At 38.2% G+C, this 20512-nt stretch overlaps 1 protein-coding gene across 3 annotated transcripts in view; it reads right to left on the bottom strand.

Annotated features, from left to right (window-relative positions):
- Window positions 1-20512, bottom strand: part of URB1 (URB1 ribosome biogenesis homolog) — a 112087-nt gene that overhangs the window by 33843 nt on the left and 57732 nt on the right. For all 3 annotated transcript variants that reach the window (XM_056826077.1, XM_007493292.3, XM_056826078.1), the window contains exons 23-30: window positions 19242-19437; window positions 14991-15174; window positions 11084-11142; window positions 9608-9798; window positions 8030-8140; window positions 7850-7913; window positions 3717-3888; window positions 1366-1465 (exon numbers count right to left, since the gene is read on the bottom strand). In XM_056826077.1, coding sequence (XP_056682055.1) covers window positions 1366-1465; window positions 3717-3888; window positions 7850-7913; window positions 8030-8140; window positions 9608-9798; window positions 11084-11142; window positions 14991-15174; window positions 19242-19437 — 1077 coding nt within the window. The remainder of the gene's footprint in view (window positions 1-1365; window positions 1466-3716; window positions 3889-7849; window positions 7914-8029; window positions 8141-9607; window positions 9799-11083; window positions 11143-14990; window positions 15175-19241; window positions 19438-20512) is intronic.

Here is a 20512-nt window from a genome sequence, read left to right as displayed (position 1 = left end):
TAAAATCTAATAGGTTAAGATGGAGTAGAAAGAAGAAACTAATCCCCATAGTTCTTCTACACAGGTCTAGAAAACACAATGAACCTGACCTGATTGGAAAATCCAAGAAAACTAATCACAAAGAGTCATTTTCCCCCCCTTTGGCCCAGGTCAGCAAAAGGAGACTTGAGGATACAGGGGATAGGAAGTCTATGGCAAAAGGGCACGTGAGTTTAAGTCACCAGATTAAAACTATACCCTAAAATACCCAAAGCACTCGTAGAGGTGACTCCTGGGCCCTTATTAGTTACAACTGAAAGATGGTGAACAAGAAAGGTACCAAAGGATTTAGTGAAGGGAAAGTGGCACCTCAATTTTTCAGAAAAGAGAAGAAAAGAGAATTTGCAAATGCTGAGTTAATAAGTCTGACTGATTCCATGGAAAATTCTAGATTATATTACAGACATCTAAATAATCACAAGAAACCAGCATGAAGAGGTCATACCACAAAGGCATTATAGTACATACACTGGTCCTGGAGTCATTAGGTTATTAGTCATGGGTTCAAGACCTGATTCTGATCCACAATGAGTAAAACTGCATTAGTACAAGTGCCTCCCTGGATGTCTACCTGCATCAATGAAATCCCATAGAACAGAACACATCATATTAATTGTATCTTCTTCATTAACATGATAAAAGACTGAGAGATAAGCAATACTGAAGAGCTACAGTTCACCCAGATTTAAGTAACTATAGATAGAAATTAAAAAAGGAAATTTAGCTTGATGTTAAGAACAATTTCCTGATAATTAGAAATATTTTTAAAAATGGAATAAATTGCATTGGGGTCACTGTATTCCCACTGAATGGAGATCTTCAAGCAAAAGCTTAAAAGACAAGAGGAATAGTGGAATGAACATTTTTAATATTAAAAATTAATGTATATTATATGAGAAAAACCAGGCACATTCTAACATTACCCTTACATTTCAAGAAAACAGATTTATCCCTTGGCTCAAAATTTTACAGAGGAAATCAGTCCCAAGAGAGAAAGCTAAGGTTTAAAACTTACCTTTCACATTTTCTTCCTCTGTAACCATGATCAAGTCATTTAATCTCCCTGGACCTCAGTTTCTTCATTTATAAAATGACACCATTATTGCCACCGAGGTCCCTTTCAACCTTAAATCATACAATCAAACTGAATGACCAACTAGTGGGGCCCTGTAAAGGGATTTTCTGTTCAGGTATGCATTAAACTGCAGCAGCTAAGGTTCCTTCCAATTAAAAGATTCTCTGAGACATAATTCTAATGAAGGAAACTGTATTAGGCATAAATAGCAGATAGTAGAAAATGGCCTATAAAGAGAAAGCTTTCTTTACCTGGTCTGGTAAGTTCACTGAAGAGGTGAAGTAGAAAACAGGGGTCGTAAAGTTCATCAAAATCTACTTTGCTTTTGTCTTTAAATATATCCTGTGCATCCTAAAATAGAAAAGGGCAACATTAGATAAGGGTCTTAAACTGAAGTGCCATCTCATCCCAGAAAATTCAGTGCTTTTTCACCACTTCGGAGGCTGAAAGACCTAAGAAGATTTTAAAAGCATAAAATGCTACCATTATTTTGAAAAAGCACCATCAATATGGTATATATTTCATGGGTGTATCATAGGTTGCTAGCTGTCCAGGTTAGTGGATAATTGATAGAGCTCACCCATTATTATATACTTTAGACCAGGGAAGTGATGATAAATGTTTAATAATCAGCTTCATTTAAAAAAAAAAGTACTGAAGACACATTTTAAACTTTAATCTACATTATTAACATTTTCTCCACCATTTGCTTAAATCAAGACAATCAATAAAACAATAAATTAATCCCTGATTTGTAGCATTTGTCAATTTCCAAGGTATAAATGTTCAGAGGGAAAGCTTAATTGGCTCTTATAGACCAGTTCAAATTGGCTCTACACTATAAATAGAAGGAGATCTAGAATTAAACAGAAGTGAGAGGGCATGCTGGCATGTCCATGGGAAATTACAGAACTCCTTTAATTTATTTTTTTTAAATTTTGTTTAATTAGTCAATTTAGAACATTTTTCCTTGGTTACAAGAATCATATTCTTTCCTTCTCCCCTTCCCCCACCCCTTCCCATAGATGTCGTGCAATTCCACTGGATTTTACGTGTGTCCTTGATCAAAAACTATTTCTATGTTGTTGATGTTTAGGCTAGGGTGATCATTTAGAGTCTAGATCCCTAATCATATCCCCCTCGACTCATGCAATCAAGCAGTTGTTTTTCTTCGGTGTTTTTCCTCCCAGTTTTTCCTCTGAATGTGGATAGTGTTCTTTCTCATAGATTGCTCCAAGTTCTTCAGGACCACTGCATTGCCACTAATGGAGAAGTCCATTACATTTGATTGTACCACAGTGTATTAGTCTCTGTGTACAATGTTTTCCTGGTTCTGCTCTTCTCAGTCTGCATCACTTCCTGGGGATTGTTCCAGTCCCCATGGAATTCCTTCACTTTATTATTCCTTTGAGCACAATAGTATTCCATCACCAACATATACCACAATTTGTTCAGCCATTCCCCAATTGAAAGGCATCCCCTCATTTTCCAATTTTTGGCCACCACAAAGAGTGCAGCTATGAATATTCTTGTACATGTTTTTTCCCTTATTGTCTCTTTGGAGTACAAACCCAGCAGTGCTATGGCTGGATCAAAGGGCAGACAGTATTTTAGTGCCCTTTGGGCATAAGAACTCCTTTAATTTTGCCACAAACTTCTCCCTGAAATGAAGACCCATATTTTTAATACCAACATTCTATTTGTGGTGTTCTGTGGCTGCAGGCAAGGAATATAATAATCTCTAATTAAAATTTAGTATTACTCAAAGGGCAATTGGGAAGTGCCTGGTGAGTATGAGCAAGAAACGTATAACAAAAAAGAACTATGGGGGGCAGCTGGGTGGCTCAATGGATTGAGAGCCAGGCCTAGAGATGGGAGGTCCTGGGTTCAACTCTGACCTCAGATACTTCCCAGCTGTGTGACTCTGGGCAAATCACTTGACCCCCATTGCCTAGCCTTTACCACTCTTCTGCCTTGGAGCCAATACACAGTATTGACTCTAAGATGGAAGGTGAGGGTTTAAAAAAAAAAAAGAACTATGAAGGAGAACTGTTGTAAAGGATAGAATCAAAGAAATGCAGATAACAAAAAAAGCTGATTGAAGAAAACCAGGGACTAGCTCATGTGCTCCACTGACAGCCTCCTGAATGCCATCCAGTATCTTAGGGGGATTACTTCTGTTGAACTTCTGAGAGGACATAGACAAGAGTCACAGGATAGATGGGCATGGATGGATTGGGAGGAGCACATTGATGAGGGCACAAGTTCACGTGAGTATTCTAAAGTAACAAAAATAACTGAGGTGAATCAAATAAGATCAGATTTAATAGGAATAAATGTGAAAACTTATTCTTAGGTTCAACAAATCAACTTCACAAGAATAAGATGGTGGAGGCATAGTTAGCTTGAACATGATTCTCGGAGTTTTGGTGGACTAGAAACTCAGTATGAGTTAACACAGGCAACTTCTACAAGTAATTCATTGATCTCCTTCAGCAATAAAAAAAGCAAGACCATTAGAAAACTTGTACCACTACAGACACAATCAAAAGATCTCTTCCATATCAAAAAAAGATGCAGAAACAGCCCTTGAGAACTTTACCTCCTTAAGTAGAAGTCTCCGATTCTGCGGGAAGTGAAGAATGGTCTTCATCATCTTCTCTCGATCCAGGAGACATAAGATTTCTCCCACACTTGGCTGCTGCCACAGTGACTTTCCCAGGCTCTTACATGTCTTGTGATGTTCCACAGCAGCATGGCCCCACAGAAGCATTCTAAAATTGGGTTAGGGAACAGTCGATTCATTCCAAGATCTTCCAGCACAGAGTATAAATGGCTGATCCTATCTATCGACTACGAATGAAAAGATTTGGCACTTTTCTTTCAAGAGTTTTCCTTTTCCTAACAGCTACTCATAATGATCTTTCAGAACCGTCATAAACAAAACAAAATAAAAAATCCACATTTTCTGTTTCCCACCAACTGTCTGTACTTGCTTATCATCTTAGCAGAATGTATTCCTGCACTCACTCTCCGAATCTCCTAACTTATAATAAAATTGTGATTCATAATTCAACGGAAGGAAGAGTACTCTCTGCCAAAGAACTCTAGTTTTTAGCTGATACTCTCCCACTGAAACAACTGTAACAACATTGTACACAGAGACTGATACACTGTGGTATAATCGAAGGTGATGGACTTCTCCATTGGTGTCAATGCAATGTCCCTGATCAATCTGCAGGGATCTAAAAAACACTATCCACAAGCAGAGGATAAACTGTGGGAGTAAAAACACCGATGAAAAGCAACTGCTTAACTATGGGGGGGAGGGGATACGACTGAGCAGAGACTCTAAATGAACACTCTAATGCAAATACCAACAACATGGAAATGGGTTCGAACCAAGAACACAAGTGATACACAGTGGAATCGTGCGTCGGCTATGGGAGAGGTGGTGGGAGGGGGGGAGGGGAGGAAAAGAAAATGATCTTTGTTTCCAATGAATAATGTTTGGAAATGACCAAATAAAATAATGTTTAAAGTGGAAAATAAATAAATAAAACTGGATTCCCCCAATAAAATTTTTATTTTTCCTGACCTATTTTCAAAAACCTTGAGAAGAGTTTATCTATAGCCTGGGAAAGATGCTAGCCCTAGGAAGAAGGACAAAATAAGCTAAAGGAGGAAAGAAGCATCTTTATTGCCCCAAAATGAAATTGCATGATAGTCATGGTTTTTTTGATCATGGGGGGTCTTTAGGGGTAGGTAATACTGAAAATCATGCACTCAGGATTTGAAACATCACAGAATCCCACCCCCCCACCCACTGGGATTTGACAGAAGGAAGGAGGGGAATTTCATGTCAATATTATTATAAAAGTCTGTGCTTACATGTAGAAATGGGACATTTTTTGCCCTGAGCAAGCAGCTTGTATGGGCAGAATCCCTTTTCCTTCCTTTCCCCTCCCCCTCCCCACTTTCCCTGTTGTTTTCTCCAAACCTCCAACATCTTATAAAGTTACCTGTTTGCTCATTAGAGTGATTTCTGGGAGTGCAAGCTTCCTCAGAATTCCACTCCACACAGTCTATTAATTAAATTCTACATATCCATAAGGGAAGTTATTATCTTTCCTTACAAACCCTTCCCTTCCAAACTTCCTTATTTTTGATGAGTTCCATCTCTATTTTCCAGTGCTATTCCAGTGACTTGGATTCACAAACTCAGAGTCAATCTTTACTTTCTGTCTCCTTCAGTTCCCAAAGCCAATTAGTTGCTAAATCTTGTCAATTCTACCTCCCTACCAAATCTTGCATCCATCCCCTTCTTTTCATTCATTAGGTTATAAGCACCACGAGCCAAGGGCTTTTTGCCTCTTTTTGTCTCTCTAGCTACTAGCACAAGGCTTGGCACAAAGACTAAACCAATAAGCACCACCCCTAGTCTGTGCCTATATCACCCCTCACTGAGGCCCTTAACTGAATTGCTTCTACTCGTTCTCTCTCCAATTCATCCTACATATACAACTGCTAAGATGATTTTCTGAAAGTACACGTTGGTTCATGCTGCTTCCCTGTTAATGAACACTGTTCATCTCTATTTCCCCTGGGATAAACTATAAATTCTTCAGCTCAGCATTTAAAGTCCTTCACAGTCTGGCTCCAACTTCCCTTTCCAAATAGTCCATATAACTCCCCTCCACATACTCTGTTACCAAGCCAATTGCCATTCCCTGAACTCAGCACTGCAAGTCACACCTTCATGTCTTTGGATAAGGCCTGCAACATATTCCCATAATACCTCATAAAATCCTTTTCAGGGCTCGTCTATCTATCTGCCACTTCTAGGAGAAAGCCATTCCAAATCATCTTTGTTTTTGGTATTCTCTCCTGCTTATCTGTGAAAATATTATATTCCTCCACAGAGCATGAGAGCTCCTTTGGGGGTAGAGCCTGCTTTTCGTCTGCTTTTTGTACTCCCAGCATCTAGAACCCTGTCTTACATATAGCAGATGCTTAATAAACTGCTAATGGAACCGAATTGCAGAATTTCTAGTCTTACTTTTGGCCATAATTCCAGGGCTGGTAAAAGAACAACCCCAAAATGCTTCAAGTAGAATCAGAATATTTACTCAGTTACTCTCATCCTAAAAAAGACACAGGTGTGGAGTGGAAGCTCAGGGGTCCGTACCTCAAAGTCACTCCAATGAGCAGACAGGAGATGAGAGAAGATGCTGGCAGAGAAATGTGGCCTTTATTAGGGAAGGGGAGAAGCCCAGGGGAAGCGAGGGGGGCACTGCTGAGCGGCTGACTCCGCAGCAATGTCCAAGGGTATAAAGACTTGATAGGAAATGAACACAAGGCTTCTCTTCAGTCTGCCACCACTACCTGGGTATGATACGGTGTCTGTGTAGGCTATAGTTTTCTTTAGCTTGTCCTATCCTCCTCAAGTTTCCCAGGGTTCTTGAACTCATGGGAGCATTCTTCAAGTTTGCAATTTCTAAGTTGAGTCAGAGTGTAGACGCAGCCAAGGTCTTTCAGACTGAAACATTTGGGGCAGGGAGTTAAAACTAACTGTATTTTTCCACTTAGCTTCTAATCTCTTTAACCTTTTGAATGCTCATTGTCAGAGCTATTAGGAATCCATAAGAAAAAAGGGAAAAAATGGGGGGTTGGGGCCATATTAGAAAAGTGCTAATTAGATTATTAAAGGTAAAAAGCTGCTTGGGAAGGAGGATTTCTCCCTCTTCATAAGGAGAGATAGGCATATTTCTTCTGAAGGGCACCTAACTTTCACTAATTTTATATAGGAAGTTGCCAGTCTAGCATTACTAATACTAATATATGCTGGAAGATCATACACAATTTAAACCCACAGACATAACAAAGTTTGTGTGGTCACTGGGTTCTGGAAAATAGAGGCAAGGCAGGTGAAAGGTCACGGGAAATGCTGCTCTAATTATTGCCCATTCTCACTATTCTCCACCCTATTCCCTCAGAATTCAAGCTCGAAATCCAGTCACAACCAAAAGTAATGATAATAAGCTATTTCAACAGTTCAAGAATGCTCTCAAACCACATGGAAGGTGAAGTCAAGAAGTTTGAGGAACATGGAATTACCCACAAACACAGGCTCTGGGACGTCGCAGCCCCAATGCTTCCTCTAGACCACAAAGACACTCCTCCTAAAGTGAAGGTAGACTGAGAAGTTTCCTACTTGATATTTAATGCATGGCAGTTTCAACCTCCCATCTCACAAGAACCACATTTACCCGAAGGGAATTTTTTTTTTGTTTCATGTTGATTCTAATGACTTCTTTTAAAAAAGTGAAACCCTTACCTTCCATCTGAGTATCAATTCTAAGACAAAAAAGTAGCATGAGCTAGCTAGGTAATCAGGGTTAAGTCCCAGGGCTGGGAGGCCAAATTTCAACTCAGGACTTCCCAGCTCCAGCCTGGCATTCTATCTTCTGCGCTATCTCCCTGCTCCTCTAATGAATTCTTCTTAAAGGCTGTGTATGTTCAGCTCCCAAATATATATATATATAAGTCCCTGCCCTCCAAGAGTTTACAACTTAATAGATAGTGTATGAAATGATGATCAGGGAAGGAACTATCTGATAAGTCACTGAGGGTGGAGCAAGTAGATACATAAAGCAGTTGATTGATGTACTCTTTTCAGAAACAATGGTATTATTACTGATTTGACACAATGGCCTACTTCATCCAAAAACTCACCTGAAGTTTATGAGGCTTAGATCATTCTTTTCATACAATCTGAGAAGAAGCAGTATCTTCTGATCTAGAATGTGAATGGAATTCTATTTAGAATATGATAAACACCATAAGAGAACACGGCATTTATATATTAAAAAAAACAACACTGCAACATAAAATGGGATGCTTTTCTACACTTACCTAGGACGCTGAGGGTTGCACCATAGCCTCCTAGGAGCACTGCAAAGTGGCTGCTTTCACAGACGGAAGGGCAAATTTTTACAATAGTTGAAATTAGGTCCACTAACACTTCTAGGGGAAAAAAAATACTGAAATGCTTAGTATGATAACAGATGTTAACAGGTTGTTTAGTAGAGTGCTGGGCTTAGTCTGAGGATCCAAGTTCAAAATCTGCCTCAGACCTTAACTGTGTGAGCTTGGAAAAGTCACCTAACCTTTCTTGGTCTGTTTACTCATTGGTAAAATGGGGTTGAGGGAAAGGGAGTTGGATTTGATTGCTTCTCCCTTTGGTTCTAAATCTGTGATCCTACAATGTTATATATTTGGAGGAGGAATGGGAGAGAAAAAGAAAACAAAGCTGAAAAAATATTTAAGTGCTTTTCAATTTCTTTCCTATTATAATGTTGCTCTAATGTCCTTTATATAACTATTCTGCTAGAAATTTCATAACAAATATGGACTCTGTCAGTTTGAAATCTAGAATCCCCCAAGTTTAGTTAGCTTGAAAGCTAACTTGAAAACTGAAAACATCAGGTTTGACCTTGTCACAAGTGAATTTCTCTGAGGGGAAACCCCAGCTTCACAAGTTTTTGAACTAACAATAGACCTTAAAGTCCTTTAGGTGGAGCTAGCATTATCCTCATTTTATAGATGTGAAAACTGAGGCCAACAAAGATTGTTATTTGCCAGGGTCACACTGGTAGCGAGTGTTTGAGCTAGAATTTGGGTTCAGATCTTACCCATTTCAAGACCAACATTCTAATCATTATGCCTCTAAACTCATAAATTAAAAAAAAAAATTGTCCTAATCTTATTGTTTAGCCAGGGAAATTCAAAGAAAGCTAAGCAGGAAAAGTGAAACAAGGTAGACAGATTTAGTTATTTAGATTTCTGCTAGTGGATCAGATATTATTAGCAATATTGTGGGAAAAAAGATACTAATAATTAAAGGCTGCTAGCTGAGGAATACATAGAAACTATCTGTTGAAAAGTCCAGAAGGCTCTCAGAAATAAAACTGTGATGAAAGAACACAGCACAAGGAACAGACCTGGCCCTGGGAGACAGGAGGGCCTGGGACTACAACCTGCCACAGACACCTACTGATGGTATCATCTTAGATAAACAACTACAACTTCAGAGTTTCCTAGGCAATTCTCTAAGATAAGAAGTTAAGATTTTTTTTTTCTTAGGCAAACAGGGTTTAAGTGACTTGCCCAGGGTCACACAGCAAGATGCTGAGGCCAAATGTGGACTCTGTATTTCTGACTCCAAGCCCAGCACTTAGTTGCCCCCAAAAGATTGCAATTCTGAATTGGTAAAGTTGCAACACACTACCAATTTGGGCCCAAAAAACGCAATCATTTCTAAGTCAAAGAAAACAACTATAAGTTTGGATTTGACGGGAACATAACATTCTGATACTATTTTAGAAATCATTGTGAAAACAAGTCAGAGATAAGCATGGGTGGGAAGCCAGTTTTATGAAATCAGAAGACAAAAATGTACTATAAAATACACATATAAACATATAAAGAGACCTTTTACTTGGATGTTTGTGTCATCTTCTTTCGACTGCAAAATGGTTGGCAAAAACAAAGAGTGCTGTGTGATCATCACGTACATTAGTGGTAGCTGGACTAACTTTTTGCAAAGGGAATTTTCAGGCTTATATAAGAGCTGTATACAAGCATGTAGAATCTTTAAAAATGTGTAATCCTGATAGCGGAACCTAAAAAGGCAAGAATTTATTTTTTAAAAGGGACATGCTATTTAACAAACAGTAGCTTTTTATATTACACTTCCATCCCTAAATTGCTAAGAGAGGCCAAGAGCCCTGGTGGGCGTAATCCTGCCATGCTGTCTAGACTGCTCAGGTGACCTCTGTATCTCCACCTTTCTACCCATTTCTACTTCTGGAACCATAATCCAATCCACTCTTGTCATTACTCCTACTAAAGGCAGGACAATTTACTCCCACCATTCCTCTACTTCCCCCAAACATTTAACCTCCTCCTTTTATAATATAAGCTTCTTAGGGGCAGGGATTAATTTCAGTTTTGTATTTGTATCCCCAGTATTTAGCACAGTGCCTGGCACATGGTAACACAATAACCCTAAACCCTGACCTTCTTAGTATCAATTCTAAAACAGAAGAGTGGCAAGAGCTAGTCAACAGAGCTTAAGTGACTTGCCCAGAGTTACACAGCTATGAGATCTCTGGACCCAGGCCTCCCACTCCAGGCTTTGCTTCTTTATATCCACTGTGCTACCTCAAGTCCAACTTTCTGAAGTTTGACGATTCACCAGAAGAGCAGACTGTGAAAAACACACTAAACAGCTTCTTCCATAGCAAACTGCCTTATTTACGAGCCAACACCTCTCTTTTCTTCCGTTCTCTTTTTTACACTACAGTGGGCTTTCCTCATTTTGAACTAGTCAAATAATTTTGTAAACTCTGCTCAATAAGACTTCAAACTACAATGTAACAGTATGGTAGGAAAAAGCTATCCCTTCCAAATGGTTTTCTCAATATGGAAATGATTTTTAAGCTGCTCTTGAATTTCAGAAGAGAAAATGAACCAGTTTAGCAACAGGAAATTCTTTCTAGATCCTGCATGACTTCCAAACTACATATGGGTACATGGCAAATTGCTCAAGTGGTGGTAGTGAAGCAAAAGTGGCTCCTCATTTTATAATCACTTAAATTAAGTAGAACAATAACTGTTAATCTAATAGATACTCAAAAAGACTTAATGTGATATTTAATTACTAGTTATTAATTAACAAATACACCTTAAATAATAATTAATTAGTGATAGTTATTATTATTAATGATAACATCATTTTATTATGGCCATTATTTAACATATAAACAGAATGATCTATTTTTATTCTAGATTCTCCCTCTAATCATCAACTGGGTTAAAATAAATGAGATTTTTTTTCTCCTCTCAGTCAGCAAATTTCACAATTTAAGAAAATCTTTCCAGTGAAATAGAATAAAATCAGCTTACTTAAGCCCCTGCTTCACAAACTTCTGCCAATCAACAGGATCAACTTCATTAACTGAGTGCTATATGGAAAGTAAACAATGAGAAACAATAAACACAATGAAAGGTAATAAGGTACAGTCTCTAATTGGATGAAGAGTTCTATACATTTTACTCTTCAGGAAACACCCCCACAGCGAGGTTACCTGGTGAAAGGTCAAGAAGACTTGAATTTGAATCCTGCCTCAGACACTTGGGAATTATAGAACCCATGACAAGAGATGTAACTTCTCTCTATGCCTTAGTTTCTTCATTTTTAAAAGGGGGATATAATAAGAGCACCGACCTCAATGGGCTGTCCCAAGGCAATATATGTAAAGCACTTTGCAAGCCTTAAAGAGAGTATCAATACTGTCTATTTTGATCCATTATTTATATTATTATCCATTATATATATATATATAGCAGACTCTTTTGGCATTTCTTTGCATTCTCAGCACTTAGCACACTGCCTGGCATATGATAAGTATTTGGAAAATAAATTCTAAACCATAAATCCTTGTTGACTGACAACTCTATACACTGAATGGGTGAAGATACAGTTGCACAAGAAGAAAACTATGTGTCTTGAATTCTTGCCACCATAGGTTTTGTTCTACACTTTATAGCATTCACAAATAAACTGCCTCAGAATTAAAGACACAATAAATAAAGTAATCTATAAACTAATCAGAGCTCCTTTCGTTCTTTTTTTTTTGAATGAATTATTTAATTTATTTTTAATTTGGTCAATTTCGGACATTATTCCCTGGTCACAAAAATCATTTTCTATTCTTCCCCTCCTTCCCCCTCCCCTCCCGTAGTCGACGCACAGTTCCACTGGGTATCACATGTGTCCTTGACCAGAATCCATTTCCATATTGTTGGTATTTGCCCTAGGATGTTCATTCAGAGTCTCCATCCCCAATCATATCCCCTCGACCCATGTATTCAAGTAGTTGTTTTCTCTTTGTGTTTTTACTCCCACAGTTTTTCCTCTGAATGTGGACAGTGTTCTTTCTCATACATCCTCCGGGTTATTCAGGATCACTGCATTGCCACTAATGGAGAAGTCCATTACATTGGACTGTACCACAGTGTGTCAGTCTCTGTGTACAATGTTCTCCTGGCTCTGCTCCTTTCGCAGAGCTCCATTCTACCTGGAGAGACAGACTAGAGAAAGCCAATGATAAAGGTAGATTCTGAGAGGACATCTAATTGTCTTCATATGTTGAAAATGTAAAATATTTTTAGGAAGAAGAGTATGGTTATGGGCAGAGCACAGAGTGGGAGACAGGAAGCTTGGGTCCTGGACTAATTAGCTTGGAGAGCAAGTCCCCTAACCTCTCAGGCTTATTTCCTTGTATATAAATTGGAGTTCAATGAACTCTTAGCTAAGACTCTTTTCTTACTACAGTGATCCCTCATCTGTCATAGGAGTTATGTTCCAGAGACCCCTGCAATAGGTAAAAATCCATGAAGTAGGGGTGTTATATTTATTTTATTATTTATATATATTTTAAGACTTTAAACCCTTCCCACTCCCCTATTATCCCACTCTTATTAACCTATAGTCACTCTGCCAATCAGCGTCCAGGATACAGAAAACAGAGCTGTGGCTGGTCATCTCTCATTCCATCAGCCAATAGTGTGCTGTGATAAGTGTAACTCCACAAGGCAGATTTAGAGATATATATATATATATATATACATTTAAAAACCCATGATACTTTGAAGCCTCAATGAGTGAACTGTGATATAGCGAGAGACCACTATATGTGTTTCTATCCAGTGTCCCTTTTTTGCAATTCTTGATAAAATGTAATAAATGAGAGTCATTTTGCTATGATGTAGTAGAAACTGGTGAGAAAAAGCAGAATTGAGTTTTTTAAAATATAGGAAAAATGCAATATTACAAATGCTGTAAAATGAAAGATAAATGAAGATCACATAATAAGACACATCAGATATCTTGATCTAATAATGTCTTATCACAGGGCACCAGAGTCTTTGGTGAGCATCAATAGGTTAGGTTAGGACATACATGGTGAGGCTGGTGGCAGAGTCAAGACAATGGAGACTAAGGATAGAAAAACGGATACAGTTTCAGGATATTTCCATGATGCTCCTTTAAAGCCTTCCAAGTTCCACCACAATAAATCCAATAGCAGTGGGTGATACCACATCAGGGCATCTGGGGAGAACACTGTAGGATCAGCTAAATTTAAAATAATTTCCTCTAAGTACTATTCACATGATAAAAAACTAACATTGTCATTTAGTAAATAGTTTTATGTCATCAATATGTTCCAAAATCCTTCATGTAAATTGAAAATCACATGTAATAGTAAACCCTTTATTTAGTAAGTATTTCTTATACAAACATATATAAGCACTTTCAGACTTTTCTTAGATTTTTTGGAGCTTTTGGCATCACTCTTAAGAGCCATTATCAATAACTAAGTAGCATTACCAGTCAAAGAAAAGCACTGCTCTGATGCAAACATGACTTGTTACAAGCAAGAACCTGGGGAACTAATGTTTGGCACAAAAAATAAACATGATGACTCATACTAATGCTTCTTAGAGTGAGAATGAAAGTGACTGGACAAACTGTTGCAAGCCTTGACACTTCTTGGGAAAACAGCTTGGATTTGATGCACAATTAAAATTTGTTATGTTATGTACTCTCCTGCCTTTATTTTTTTCAATTGCCATTCCTATAAACCTAAGCAAAGATTATTCAAAATGTACAAGTATTCTGAAGTAAGAAAGCACCATTTTTCTCTGCAGCTAATAATTATAAGATGGATTAAATTTAATGTCTTCATCTATATGATCTAAGTATTTTTCTCTTCCTTATTTTGTTCTTTAATTTTTGTATTTCCACAGACTTTATTTTCAAAAGCCAGCAGCAACTCAGAGTACTTAAGCTCTAAAACAAACAATATTATTTTTCTTAAAGTCACTAGGCCTTTAATCTAATTTATCTATTGTAATCTTATCTAATTTGCATATTCCTAAGAAACACCTGAAATTTTTTTGAATGGCTTACTTTTAAAAAATTATATTTAACACCAAAAAGAGCCTAGCCATAAGTTCCATATATTTTTATCGTGTAGAACTTGCTTTTTAAAAATATTTACAACAAATAGACATTCTGCTTGTCTATGTTTTCTTCAAAACTTCCTTCTGTTTTTCTCTGCAGTTTTTTGTCAATGCTTTGATAACTTTTTTGGGTGGTTGTGGGGGAAACAATGTGAGATTCTTTTTACCACCCCTCGACCCCAATCTCCTTGAGAGCTCACTGACATCAAATATACAGATATTCCTCAATAAACACTACGTAAAAATACTAAGTTGATAGCTTATATACAAGTATAATATTTAGAAGAAAAGAAAAGATTACAAGAAGGAGAAATGGTTAGTAACAGGGACAATATACAGTATAATGCATCATCTAACTAAAATTTGGGTTGAAATTTCATGTTGGGCAAAAATTCATAGATTATTAGTTTACAACTCAGTTTTTGATTTGAGCACAATTTTATTTTTAAATGCTATCATGTTATACGGAATTATTTCAGAAATGTAATAGAAAATAAAAGAATTACAAGTCAATGCCATGGTCCTCTGTGGTTGAAACAAGCAATAATGGCCATGTGTGTGCCACAATGGCTGAGGGTGGACATCTTTTTATACTGTGGCACACATCAAAGATTGCCCTGCACGTCCTGAGAGCAATGGTTCTTTGGGATCCTACTTCTTAAGATCATGTCACTGACTGTCACTGTTTTTTCTACTAGTTCATGGAAATGTCAAATTGTTCCAAGTGAAGCTTTAGGATAAATATAAAATGTTTCTTCTACTTGTGTAAATAAAAGGAACTCACCAATAACTCATTAAGTCGTGACAACATGGACTTCTCTGCATCCTGGGTTTTTTCTTCATTGTTACTACCACTGTATGAGGCTGTTAACCATTTTATACACGATCCCAACAAAGTCTTTTTCCAAATTTCTAGCTCTTCCACAGATTTTTCCAGGACTAGAGATATGGAATCTGATACAATCCAGCTGCAACAAATGTAAATGTACAAAAGTGTATACTTAAAGAACTTCACCCTTATGATTCACAAAAGTTTAAAACAGATTATAGAAGACATCAAAACACCCATAATAACTACATAACATAATACAGATGCCCAGTGATAATGTCTTCTTTCACTTCTGTTAAAATAAAAAAATATCAAGTTTAAAAATAGGATTTGAATAAGCAAGAGATAGAAGCATCACTGCATTTTTGAAGTAAAGCCCAAAAGTTCTGACCAGCTCACAAAAATTGTGCATTGCAACCCATCTAGCCTCCTGCCCATACATTCTTTTCAAGTAATATTTTTCATGGGGAAAAAATGAACTTTAAGTGTAGTAATATGATTATTATTGAGGAAGGCAGCATGGTATATTAGTTATGAGTCAGAGATCAATTTTTAATACTCAACACCATCGTTTACTAATATTTCTGGGTCTCAGTTTCCTATTCTGTAAAATGGAGAGAATACTTGCACTACCTATGACCCAGGACTGTTATAAGTATCCCAAGGATCCCACTCATCTTTTAGGATACAACTCAAATCCTTTCTTCTCCATAAAGCTTAACTTGAATTACAACTTGGCTAGCTGACTCTAGCACTATTCATCAGTAACATCTATTGAGTGCCAATTATGTGAAACAAAAACAAAAGTGAAAGTCCCTCCTCAATCTACTGAAAAGAGACAAACGCAATTCAGATGCCTTTTTTCAACTATTTAGATCATAAAGAGACTATGGAGGCGCTTACTACTTCTTGCCAGGTAAGGGCTCAAATATTCTTACAGCAGTTTTAAGAACTTGGATGAGCATTTGGGATAAAGAAGATGAGAAACATCTCTCCCTACAGAGCCACAAAGGAAGTGTGTTTATCTACGACCCAGGAGCATCCATGGATAATTTGTCCTCTGTGCTTTTCTCTTTCCTCTTTGAAGAACTACTTGATAAATCATGGAGAGAGATGCCTGAGAGGGTAGATCAGAAAAGGCTTCCTGTAGAAGGTGGTACTTGAGCTATGTGTTGAAAGAAACCAGGGATTCTGTGAGGTGGAGGTGAGAAATGGAATACATTTTAGGAACAGGATGGGATGGGGTAGGGATAGGGGGTGGAGAGTGGGGGCAGTTAGTAGCCAGGTTTAGAGATGGGAGGTTTAGAGATGGGAGTATTGTGCATATGAATAGATAGGTCAGTTTGGCTGGACTATCAAGTGTGGAATAGGAGTAGTATATAACAAAACTCTATGTATGTATGTATGTATGTATGTATGTATGTATGTATGTATGTATGTATGTATGTATATATGGGGTGCTCAGGGAGGGGTAGTATCTCTGGTATGGAGGGCTTGTCGTGCCCTCCTAGGGCAGCTCTCCAGCCTCTGACCCTCACCTGACACCCAGCTCTCACGTGTGGCTCCCAGTAGCTGCTAGCATGCGGCCACACCCCGGACAACAGCTTCGACAGGCCGGCCAAACCTTGTGAGGGTAGCCATCGGGTCGTCAACCCCTGGTGAACCAGGGCTTTGCTCACCCAGCATGTGAAGAATGCTTCGGCTGAACAGACGGAAGAAACCAATAAGAAGGTTCGACGGCTGAGAGGGCGACGCAGCAAAGCACTGTGGAGTGCTCAGGGCATGATGGAGCACAAAGGACAACACGGCCATCCAATGCAGCTGAGGAAGTCTCCAGGTGTAACGACTTTTCGTGCCACTGGACCCAGGCTTCCAGCGCCGAGAGAGCGGGACTGTCTCTGTGCATCGGCTTTTCCAGTTAAATCTCTTTGATGCACAAGTGTCTTTGTGCACACTCATCTATCCCTACCCTCTTCAAGCCATACGAGGGTACATCACAGATGAAAGCGCACAAAGACAATCGTCACTCTCGGTTACCGAGAGACTACTACTCTAACAAAACTCTAAAAATCAAATGAACAGTTCATATTTTATCCCAGAGGTGATTTTATACTCTCGGGGTTTAGGGCAATGACAGGGTTTAACCACTGGCTTGCTATGAAGAGGACTGACTGGAGTAGAGATACTTGAAGAAGTTACATTAGGAGGCAAAAGGTGATAGGGTACTAGGGGATGGCCAGGTAAGCAGTGACAATGGGATGATCCAAAGAGATGTTGTGGAGATGGGTATAATACATATTAGCAACTGAATGGACAGAGAATAACAAAGAAGTTGAAAACTGGGAGGTAGGAAGAAGAGCCACGCCCTCAAAAGAAATAAAGTACAGAAGAGGGGTGGGCATGGTGATAAGATAGTAAGTCCCTTTTTTGGTCATACCTTGAGCTTGATACATTTATGAGAAATCCAGTAAGAAATCACAGAATGTAAGAGCTGGAAGGGATCCCAACAGTCATCTTATTGAACTTATATAAGGAATTCCCACTAAAAATAAGCACTAGGTCACCCAAGATATATAACAGGAGTTCAGTAGAGAGACTAGGGCAAGATACATAAATAGGATAAACAATGAAGAGAGAGCATTAAAACAACAGAAAATGATGAGGTCATGGAGACTAAAGATTCCAGGACCAACCTGGGGTAGACACACAGGTAGGAGATAGGAGAATGGACAGCTCCTAGTGAAGGGACATTTGGACAGGTAGGAGGAAAACATAAAGCAGTCACAAAAACCCAGAGAAGAGAGTTTATCAAGGAAGAGGCTGGTCAATGCACCAAATATTGCAGAGAAGTTCAGGAAATGAAAATTAAGACAAAGACATCAAATTGATATCTTTGGGGAAAGCACTTTCATTTGAATACAGAGGTAGGAAACCAGACAGCAAAGGACTAAGAATCAAGAAGAGAGAAAGGCGAAGCTATTCGTCCAGAAAACTTTTTCTAGGAGCTTGGCCAAAAGGGGAGAAGAGATACAGTATAACTGGAGGGGATAGTAGAGACTAGTAATGGCTTTTTAATGAATAGAGAATTAGGCATGTTTGTAGGCAGCACAGTTAGAACCAGAAGATAGGGAGAGACTGAAGGTAAGGGAGAAAAGGAATGACTGTAGGAATAATCTACAAAAGAAAACAAGAAAGACAGATTAGTCTTACTGAGGAGAAAGGCCAGCTCTTCAGTAGAGCCTGGAATAAAGGAGAAAAGAATGAAGGATGAATTGAAGAGGCTGAGATTTGAAGAAGGAACTCCTTTATGGTGAACAGACTCTTTTTTTAATGAAGTATGAAGTGAAATCATTAGGGTGGGAGGGAATAGTATGAGAAGCTAAGGAGAGAAAAGATTGAAGAGAAACCATTTCTTAAGAACGTAAATGGGTCAAGAAGTCTACCAAGCAATAGGGATAGAAATACAAAAGTGAGATAGTTCCTGTTCTTTAGGAGCTTATATTATATAGTGCATTGGTAGCCAAGGGAGTAAATGGTCTAACTGCTATGGTGGGTAAATTATGGAGGAGTAAAAGAACTGTCTTGGTCCAGTGAGGGATCATTTCTTCATGAAATGTTTAATCAATACTTATCTTTCACATTGTTGTATATGTCTAGATTTTAAGTTCCCTGAGAGCAGGAACCACAGTATATACTTCACTATAATTCCTTAACTCTTCAATATCTAAAAAGATGGTTTTCACATGAAGATAATCAGTATCTACATTTTTCGTGTGTGTGTGTGTGTGTGTGTGTGTGAGAGAGAGAGAGAGAGAGAGAGAGAGAGAGAGAGAGAGAGAGAGAGAGAGAGAGTGAGAGACAGAGAGAGAGACAGAGAGAGAGAGAGAGAGAGAATTTTCAATAAATTGTTCCTGAGCATAGGCATAGGAAGTATTAAAGCACTCAGTAAGGAAGATGTTAATGAGTCCTTTTCATGAAAAGTAACTTAGGACCATGGGGCCAAAAGGTTCCAAATGTCTCCCAAGCCTGGATAACATGGATAAATGTAACAGAATGAAAAAATACTTTTAAAATTTACTTTCACATTGTTCAATTCTCTCTCCTTTCCTCCCAAATCTTTTAATTGTTTTCTTTTGGGGGGGGCCCATTTTGGGTTTTACATACTAACATCTTTCTGATGAGTCACCACTGATCTATTTATCTTACCTTCTGAATTTATCTGGTCTCTGAAGAATGCTGGGCAGCTGGGCAACGAGGAGTTTAAAATCCTTTGCTCTTGCATATGGAACCAATTTAGAAAGGACTTCTTGCATCTCAAGACCCTGAGGATCATCTCCTAGAAGATTGTTTTGAAGCTCTCTCCACAGGGCCTTTCTCAACACGTTCATGACACCTCTAGACACTAGAACAGAGATAAACATGAAAAAAAAAAGAAAGTCAACTACAGTTTGCTGATTTAAGCTCCTCAGAGTGCCCTTTTAAAACAAAAAAGTATGTTTCTAGGCTTACTAATAGTTAAAAACCTTATTTGTGCTACTAAGACTCTCATGATTGATCTGTAAGCATCCTTCTAGTCCAAAATAATTTGACTTGTTCCTGAAAAATAAAGGATGACAAAGGAATGTAAAGTAAAGTAGACTTGGCTTTCTTGTTCTTTAAAAAGAAAAACACATCATAAATTGTTGATTGACAAGCATTAAGTGCTTATGAACTGACTTGATGTTACAGGGTAACTCAAACTATCTAATAAGTTACAGAATATCAAAAAAGGGATTAAATTCTTCCATAAAACACAACTTGCTTCCTTACTAGTTCTGAAAGCCAAGTGGAAAACCACAAAATCATTAGGGGTATGGAAGAAAATAGGGATAAATCTATGCTAAAGTCTGATTCCTCCTATTAACTGGAAATTGTCATGGAAGTTGGAATGGCTGGAGAGTAGAGGTACTGATTTTTTATAAAGCTACCATACAGGGTACAGACCTTGAGGAAACATATTGCCCCTGGCATTGACCCTCTCCTCTTGTTACCATACTCATTAATGGGGCACCCAGGAAGATGTGTAAAAGTCAAGAAGTCACAAGAGTCTCTTAAAACTTCATGTTATGGGATGCGACCATAGAAAGAAATGACTTGTCTCTATAGTAGATGTTTTAAAAAGCTTTCTTTTATGTTATGAACCCTGTTGGTAGTCTGGTGAAGACTGTGAACTCTGCTATAGGATATTTTCAAATTATAAAAGGAAAGAATAAATTTTAGTTAGAAGATAGTGAAACTAAAGATGTAATTTTTTCCCCCCACCAAAGTTCGTAGGATACATCCCCCCCCCCCCCAAGGGAATCCAAGGACTCCAGGGCTAAGCACTCCACCTTTAAAGAATTTGTGAGAATGAAGACAATACTCAGCTACACTCTATAAGTTCAAAGCTCTAAGATTTAAAATAAAACAAATTATTCACCAACCAATCATGGAATGTG

This window comes from Monodelphis domestica, chromosome 4, assembly GCF_027887165.1.
Source record: "Monodelphis domestica isolate mMonDom1 chromosome 4, mMonDom1.pri, whole genome shotgun sequence".
NCBI lineage: Eukaryota > Metazoa > Chordata > Mammalia > Didelphimorphia > Didelphidae > Monodelphis > Monodelphis domestica.
Note: the sequence above shows the minus strand (reverse complement) of the source record. Positions and strands in the feature narration are given on the sequence as shown.